General features: G+C 44.1%; 1 protein-coding gene across 1 annotated transcript; it reads right to left on the reverse strand.

The window, feature by feature from the left end:
* On the reverse strand, positions 1-1,764 carry LOC113272955 (uncharacterized protein DDB_G0292642-like). The gene is made up of 2 exons (XM_026522737.1): positions 1,007-1,764; positions 1-331 (listed from the first exon to the last, which is right to left on the reverse strand). The coding sequence occupies exons 1-2, from the start codon at positions 1,762-1,764 to the stop codon at positions 1-3; spliced, it is 1,089 nt and encodes a 362-aa protein (XP_026378522.1).
* Positions 1,765-8,798: the final 7,034 nt, after the last annotated feature.

Genomic DNA, 8,798 nt, shown 5'->3' on the forward strand with positions numbered 1-8,798 from the left:
TTAAAACCAGCCAGCAACTTCTTCAAATACAGATGTACCTAATATAGCTAGTAGGTTCTTAACTGTCTTAAAGAACTTGTGATGTTGATGTTTCTGGACAGATACACCTAATGTAGCTAGTAAGTTCTCAACTGCCTTGAAGAACTTGTAATCTTTCTTCTCGGAGTTGTCAACAAAAAGACTACCAATTTCTTGAAATATATCATTGACATCGGTAAAAAGACTATGCACATTGGTAATAAGACAGTGCTCATCGGTAGAAAGACTATGCACATCGGTAAAAAGACTATGCACATCGGTAAAAAGACTACCAATTGCTTCAAAAAAACATCTATACATAATATAACAAAAGTAAGCCCAAGCTACAAATAAACCAACACCTACGCACTAACTCAGTACTTCAAGATAGAAATCCCAGTCCCACCTAGGAGGTCTCGCAGGACGCCACACAATAGCTGCACAACCACAATATCCCTAACCGCTATGTAACAAATTTCGACCACACTAACTTTCAATCACAAAAGGCGAAACTTGGAAAGTATAATTCGAAATATTAAGATGCAAACATATTTTTGGGCGGAGTCAAACACTAGCATGTTGGATTTAACGGCTAACATGATGATAGCTTTACGGGATTTGTATTTCCATCGGCCGCTTTGATTTGAATACGAGACGTTTGATGTAAGGTTTGTTTGTTAAATTATTTTAGCTCTTTATTTTTTTGTTCTCTTTTTTGGGTGATCGTTTCCAAACTCGATCTCTCTTTTTTGGATCGGTTGTATTTATTGAGTTGAGGTACCCCTAAGTACCTCATTTTTCAATGAATTTTTTCCTTTTGACCGATCAAAAAAGGAAAACAAATTTCGACCACGCTTATAGCAGAACTGGGTCCTGCATCTGTAAAACAAAAGGAAAATAATAACCAGTTAAGTTAGCCATGCATAAAAGCTTCAGACAGCGCCCACCATGCACATTGAATACAAGTTAAGCAAAATAGAACAAAAACCTCCTGCACGTAATGACATAACAGCCACTTATACGCTCCACATAATGTTTGCATGTTGGGCATCTGGTCCATGCGTTCTCCCTAGCAATTTGCATAAGCAGAAGATCATTTTTCTCTGTCATGATGATTACGTCTCCATTACTCTGTCTACTACACGTATGAATCTCCCCCTCAATCAATGGGATCATACAAGAAAAACAAAAAAGTTTCTTGCAATTTGGACACTTTGATTTCGTTGCACCAGAGCTATCACCACACTCATTTAAGACACATTCAAAGCAACGAGGACAGTAAGCTAAATCCTGAGCATACTTGGCTAGAATTTCTGACTCGCAAAGCAAGGAAGACCATCTGACAAATACTTTCGGTGGCACAATGGACTGGCATGACAATATATCCAAGTTTACCTTACAATCAAAATCAGGGCATACGATATCCGATGAATTGTTGTCGACAACTTTCGCTTGAATATACTTGGATATACAATCCGTACAGAATGGATGTTTTGATGAGCAATCTGCTGCTTTCTTCACTTTGTTGTGGAACTTCTTATTTAGAGGAAGATTTGATTCCGTACAGATCTCACAATCGAATAAGAAGCTTTCTGGATCACTTTGTTTTTCTTCCTCATGCTCCACAGATCCAAAGTGTTGCAACCACATACCACGTTGTTTCTTCTCTTTGAAAACACGTTTCTCTTTCTCTTCATCATCATCTTCTTCTTCAAATATGGTCCCAATTTGCTGTAAAGTGCCCATTGTGCCTGTACTGGCATAAAACCACACACTACATCCAACGAAGTAGAAGATGGTTTAACACGAAGTAAAGGTACACAAGCAAACATAGACACAAGGATATACGTGGTTCGGTATGATTACCTACGTCCACGGGGTGAAAGGATGAATGTTATTATTTCTTTTCTTTGATTACAAGTTGTTCGCTCCTTTTCAAATGATGAAGCTCAAAAACTCGAGTATGATGCCTTCTTTTTGTCTCTCTCAACCTCCCTCTCTCTCTCTCGACCAACCCTTGTATTTATAGGCCAAGGTCGACATACAACAGAATTACAATGTTGGTCACATTACATCAATTTTAGTTGTTCCCTATCGGACCTGCACTGCTCGCCCGACTTTCTGGTTTGACCGATAGAGTCTAAGTTTTTGATAGTTCTTCAATCGAGGCCGAGTCTTGATCGTCTGGTTAACACGACGTCGCCCTTCTTTCTTCTTGTTCCTTTGTTTGACCATATTCCTTCGTCTGACCGAGTGCTTTCTGATCGTTCCCCCGACCAGTCAGGAGATAAAGGTCACGTCACATCCGACAACTGTTGGGTCATCACGTCCGACCCACGTGATACCTCGCTCTTTGCGCCGTTCGGTTCTATCATGTGCTTCGCCGCTCTTTTTTCTTTGGTGTATCATAGCTTAGGATCTTGCCACCTAGCCCTGTTGAATATCTACACCTAAATTTATGCCCCTTCTTTCGCTCGTGTGCTTGGCACGAGGGAAAGAAAATCGTTCCACCTTCTCACGTCCTCGAGCATGCCGAGAATTTCGTCATGCAGTCTCCCACTAATTCTCCCTTTATGACTTGTAACCGTTGCTGTCGGTCGAGGCGCTGCATCCTATAAATATCTCCCTTTATGTCCTCTTTCCTTCGTTCACCATTTTCAGAGAAACCAAGCGCTGTTCTTCCTTCTTATTTTCCTTCCTTCTTTGCCGACACCATTAATTCCGATGACCCTTTTATCTTCTCAGTCTTCATCTTAGTTATTTCTGTTGGTGAGGTTTGCGACAGTCGTGGTTGGTTCTTCTTTTTACTTCTCTCTCCATCAAAGTTCATATCTCTCCGTTCGCTTTCTGCTATGGCTACTTCTTCTCCGTCAATGACTGAAAAAAGGTGCGTGAGTGATACCTTCTCCGAGGGCGATGTTGTTTCTCTTGATTCCTTGTTTTCGCTTGAGAGTCCTTCCCATCACGATAAACGTGCTATAAATTCCCTTTTCCCTGATGATTCTCCTTCTTTTTCATGTAGGGCTGATAAGAGGATCTCCAAAGACTTGTCTGATGATGAGTTCATTGAACAGTTGGAGGAAGAATTTGGTCTTCAAAACTATGAAGTGATCCTAGTCTCGGTCCAAACGGGTGTGTTGAAGAATTCCGATGTCTATATGTATGAGCAGTCATCCGAGGCAGTCATCGTTACTCGTGGGAAATTAGAACTTGGTCTTCGCTTTCCTTTATACAACCCTGCTATCCCTTTCTACTACGAGGTGTTGTCACAGCTTCGTGCGCTTCGGGCCTTGACCCAGTGGAATGGAAAAACTTTCCGCCTAATGAATAAGTGGAGGGACCGAGGCGAGGGTCATGGATCTACGGCCGACTGATCGACCTATAAGCCTGAAGATGCTCCTAATTATACTTCTGCCAATTTCGTCGTGAACTATCAGAGTGGGACAACTACCAATAGAGGCCTCGCTGGTTTTGCTGCTAGCCCTCATCGCCTGAAGTCTATGCCTGAGGGTGTTGAACGATTTATGCTAGATGCCGATCCCCTTGGTAAAGGATCCAACAAGCGTGCTCGCCACACCAATGACTCATACTGGGAACGGGTTCCACTACTTGTTCGTGGCCAAATTTTGCATGGTAGCTTCCCTCCTCCTCAATTTCCTACGGAGCCTTATCCATTCCGGGTGATTAACGATGATAGGGTATGTTGCTTTCTTTCCACTTTCTTTGATTCCTGCTGTATCGGCTTGGGGGATTAATTACTTTCTTGTCGTAGGTTAAGCCTCAGGGCGAGTATACCAAATCGGCTTCTATTTCCAAGAAGAGGAGTGCTGGCACAAGGGTCGAGGAGGATCATGGGAAGGTAACAAACATATATCTTTTATTCTAAGTACATGTACTTGCCCCTGTTTTTTTCCTTCACGTGTTCTGACGCTGAACCTTGTGCAGAAATTCCTTAGGCGCGAGAATGAAGATGTTGGAGGGTCTGATACTCGTGGTAGTGAAAGTTTGGTTCCAAGGCGTAATCCTCCTCGGGGGAAGGTGGCGGAAAAGGGCGTGGTATTGAAAAGCTCGGACGTTGTGATCGATATCCCCGATCAAGATGATGAGGACGATATATTCGGGGACGATCAGCTGTTTCATGAGGATGCTGGTGGCCAGAAGGAAACAGAGGTTTATGTGGAGACTGCTGTTGTGACTCCTGTAGTGCAGTCTGGTGATCAGGGACCGTCCCAAAAATCACTCCAAAAGTTTCTCCAGAAGGATGTTGGGTCTCCCTCGGGTGTTCAGACGTCCTTTACCATATCGGCCCCTATTTGTGATTCACTTGGCGCATTGCACTCCGAGGAATTTGGCTCCTATATTGATGAGCAGAAGATTGCTGCCGAGCCCCTGTATCGTGATATCGCGACGGTCTTTGATAATTTGGTAAGTGATTTGTTTGCACTTTTCCTTTGGATCTTATCGGGCCCCACTAATCTCTTCTTGGGATGGAATTTGTAGGCGTTGAATCGGTCGAGGTTGGAGGATGCTCTCCGTCGACAGGAGATGAGGAAGTTGGAGGCTTCTCTTCAGCAGGAGAAGGAACTATCTCGTGATCTGGAGATCAAACTCGCCGATGCGCAAGGTATATTGTTTGTAATAGTTGTGTTTATTGAGTTCTTCGTACCAATGTCCTGAGTCAATTATTATTATTCTAGTCGAAATATCTAGTATAGATCTAGACGCTTCTTCGGAGTATATGCTTATGAAGAGAAAGTGGGATATCATGAAAGATCTTGTTGAGAATCTTCGACAACGAATTTCTAATAAAGATGGGAAGATAGACTGACATGAGTCCGAGATCCAGCAACTTCAAGAGGAATTGGACAGATATCGCCTATTTGAGCATGTCCCCGAAGAGATAGATAACTTACGGGCCCGCTTGGGAATCTTTCAAAGACTTGCTGGTGATAAAACATTATTATACGATAATCTGGGGAGTCAAAATGGTTCCCTTAGGCTTCAAAATCGATATCTTCATGAAGATCAGCGACGAATTTTGAGGGAAAAAGCTGGCGCCGAGCAGTCCAACGAGATCTTCTTGACAGGACCAAGGGTTTTGATAAGATGTCCAGTGACCTAGAGTGAACCCAAGCCCAGTTATCGATGCTACAAGTGTCCTATAACCGTTAGAGGGCCGAGTGGAGTGATCACAAGAAATATTTCCCTTCGAATGAGTTCAATGAACAATACTATAATGAGTTAACCTTGAAGCTTTCTAAGGCCGAGGACGAGTTGGCCAGGTCTCTAGAGTGCATGTTGGGGCGACCTTAAGACCTAGTTAGTTTGTTTTTTTTACTTCGTATTCTGCTATGTTCCGTGTTTAATATTCTTATAATGTTTTGTTGCAGCCGAGCAGGGTCGTATCAAGGATCTGGAGCGAGATGAAAAAAATCTCGGGCATGAGGTGGAGCAGTGGAAGAAGGCCGAAGGTGAGGTGAAGGTTAAGCTCCATGCTTCCGAGGCGAGGTCCGAGCAGCTTTCTCAGCAGATTGCGGACGAGAGAAATGCTCATCAGAGCGAGCTTGCTGAGGCGATCAAGGCCGGTGTGAACGAGTACATCGCGCAAAAGCGCCGCGAGGTTGCTAAGAGAAAGGGGGAGCCGGTGTTGTTCCACCCAGGAGTTGATCATGTCTTTTGTAGTGTTGCGCCACTAATTTTCCCTTTGTCACGGGTTGTAATTCGTTTGAACACTAAACCCATGCTTTTTTGAACAATTTCTTTGAATGGGGTGTTGCGTCGCCAAGATTGATTTTCTTTTTTCCTTTCCTTGACAATTTCCGCCTTTATCATTATGTTGACGCTGTTTAATTTTATGGTTGCTATCTTGTTGTTTGTGCTCCGTATCTGCATTTCATGTCACATGCGTTAGTATTAGTGCCTTTTTTGTTGAAAACACTCATCAAGGAGGGTCATCGGGCCCGATGCCATGTCCCATCCGAGGTATCTCATCGCTATCTTTTAGATTCAGTGGAAGGGTTTTAGTCATCCTAGTTCTAGGCCCGATAATCCCGAGTGGTTATCGACCAACCAACTCGGGCAAGTGGTCACGACCACCTGCGATGGGGGTAACCTTTCAGATGTAAGTAGGTTACCTAGCTGAGAAGAAATCGTATCTTAACAACCTTTGGTATCTTGATTCCAACCACTAGTACCCTTAGGCTACCTCGGCACTTGCACACTGCCACTGCCCCGAGTATCGAACAGCTAGTCGACTGTAAGTCGCCTCGGCACTTCCACACTGGCTTTGCCCCGAGTACGAATGACCATTCGAGTGTAAGTCACCTCGGCACTTCCTCACTGGCTTTGCACCGAGTACGAATGACCATTCGAGTGTAAGTCACCTCGGCACTTCCTCACTGGCTTTGCCCCGAGTACGAAGGACCATTGGTCACTCATTTCATATTTCCTACACCTCGCGGTTTTAAAGAAATGAATGACAAGTATGTTTACATGTTTCCCTCGAACCCCTCATGGGTAATAGAGTTTCAGATGTTGAGCGTTCCACGGTTTTAATTCGAATTTGTCGTCTGGTTTGAGTAATCGATAACCTCCGTCGCCATCTTTAGACACGATTGTGTATGGTCCTCCCCACTTTGACGCTAGTTTACCGACCTTTTTGTCACGTTCCCAATCGGCTACATATTTCAACACTAACTGCCTCGGTTGAAACTATCTTGGCCGAACTCGTTTGTTGTATTCTCGTTGTAGTCTCCTTTGGTAATTCTCCATTTTTTGTAACGCCATCTCCCTTGTTTCCTCCAGGTCGTCGAGCTTGGACAATATTAGTTCTGCCGATATGTTTCGCCTCCAGGCTTCAGTTATTGTGGTGGGTATCATTGCTTCAGTTGTTAGTATCGCTTCGGTTCCATAGGTCAGCATGAAAGGTGATAACCCTGTTTCTTCCCTTCGAGTGGTTCGATATGCCCATAAAACATTATAGATTTCTTCCCACCAACCATCGTATTCTCCATCTAATTTTTTCTTCATATTGTCGGCGATAGTTTTGTTTGTGATCTCAGCCTGCCGATTACTTTGAGGGTATATGGGGGTAGCTGCTTTTTCTGATGTTGTAGGTGTTAAATAGTAGGTCGACGTTTTCTCCCTGGATCTGTTTTCTATTATCCGAGACGATGGTCGCCGGTAATCCGAAACAACATATGATGTGCTCCCAAATGAACCTGAAGACATCCTTGTCACGGATATGTCTCAGTGGTGCCGCCTCTACCCATTTAGTAAAGTAATCCGTCGCTACTATTAAGTATTTTCTATGCCCCGATACCACATGTAATGGTCCCAAGATATCGATCCCCCACTTTGCAAAGGGCCAGGGGCTTACTACCGAGTTTAGAGTTACTGATGGTGCATGTATCTTCTTACCAAACTGCTGGCATTCTTCGCAAGCTTGCGCCATTTTTTTTGCATCATCGTTCATATAAGGCCAGAAGTATCCCATCCTCTTATCTCTCGCTGACAGACTTCGTCCCGAGCTGTGATTTCCGGCTGATCCATAGTGTAGTTCATTCAAGGTTGTTTATCCTTCCTCCTTACTTAAGCATCTTAAGAGTGGTCCCAGGTATGATTTCCTGTATAGGATTCCGTCTCTTAGATCGTAAGCGACCGATTTTCTTTTCCCTTTGTTGATCTCGGGTCTCCCCTTGGGTAACTCGCCTGTCTCCAAGTACGAATGAATCGACTTTCTCCAATCTCCGTCCGGATATCTGTTGGCCGTGTTGATAGCCACGTCGACGTGCACCTCGGGTGTCTCTGGTATAGATGGGGAGAGGAGTCTCATGACACAAATACCGTCTGGAAAACTTCCATTTTATATTCTCTCATCGTCCGGAAAACTTCTTGCAGGTCCCGAATGTGATTCTTGGCTAGGAGACTTTTTACTAGCATATCGTCTACATAAACCTCGATGGTGTGGTAGATCTGGTCTTCGAACATGTCGCCCATCAAACTTTTATATGTGGCGCCCGCATTCTTCAGACCAAACGACATCTTGGTGTAGCAGTATAGTCCCCTAGGCGTGAAGAAGTAGGTGTGTTCTTGATCCTCGGGGGACAACGGGATCTGGTTTACCCCGCGTATCCGTCCATCAATGTTAGTGCTTCGTGCCCTACTATAGATTCCACCAGTTGATCGATGCTTGGGAGAAGGAAACTGTCATTCGGACAGGCTTTGTTCAGGTCACTGAAGTCAATGCAGATTATGACTCCTCCATTTTTCTTTGGTACCACGACCATGTTGGATATCCACTGTGGGTAGTGTGATTTCCTGATTATTCCCGATTCTTGTAACTTCTTTAACTCCTTCTCGACGGTTGTGTGTAATTCTGGTGCGACTCGCCTAATTTTTTTTTCGGACTGGTTTGAAGTTTGAGTCGATCTTTAGATGGTGACAGCATACCTCCGGATCTATGCCCTCCATTCGTGCACGTTACATGCGAACGCATCCATGTTTTCCTTTAGCACCGCCACGAGCTGATTTACTTGTTCGTCCGATAGTAAGGACCCGATCCTTACTATCCTTGGTTCTTCTACAGTTCCTAAATTAATATCCCGAGTAGGGTCCACAGCCGAGAATTTTGGTTTTGATTCCTTCATCGGCGCCGTCTCCTTTAATTTCGATGAAGGTTCGTTTCCTTGTGTTTCGTATGTCATGACCGCCTGCGAAATAATTCTTTCCAGTTCCTCTGCGGCTTTGGTTTCTTTAGCCTTGTTCTTCTCTCCCCTTTG

Source organism: Papaver somniferum, chromosome 4 (assembly GCF_003573695.1).
Source record: "Papaver somniferum cultivar HN1 chromosome 4, ASM357369v1, whole genome shotgun sequence".
Taxonomy (NCBI): Eukaryota; Viridiplantae; Streptophyta; class Magnoliopsida; order Ranunculales; family Papaveraceae; genus Papaver; species Papaver somniferum.

Excerpts from the sequence above, each read along its gene's own strand:
- LOC113272955 (XM_026522737.1), bottom strand. The coding sequence starts at position 1,764 with ATGGGCACTTTACAGCAAATTGGGACCATATTTGAAGAAGAAGATGAT. Across the intron at positions 332-1,006 it reads TATGTCATTACGTGCAGGAG|ATGTTTTTTTGAAGCAATTG; the intron begins GTTTTTGTTCTA and ends TATTATGTATAG.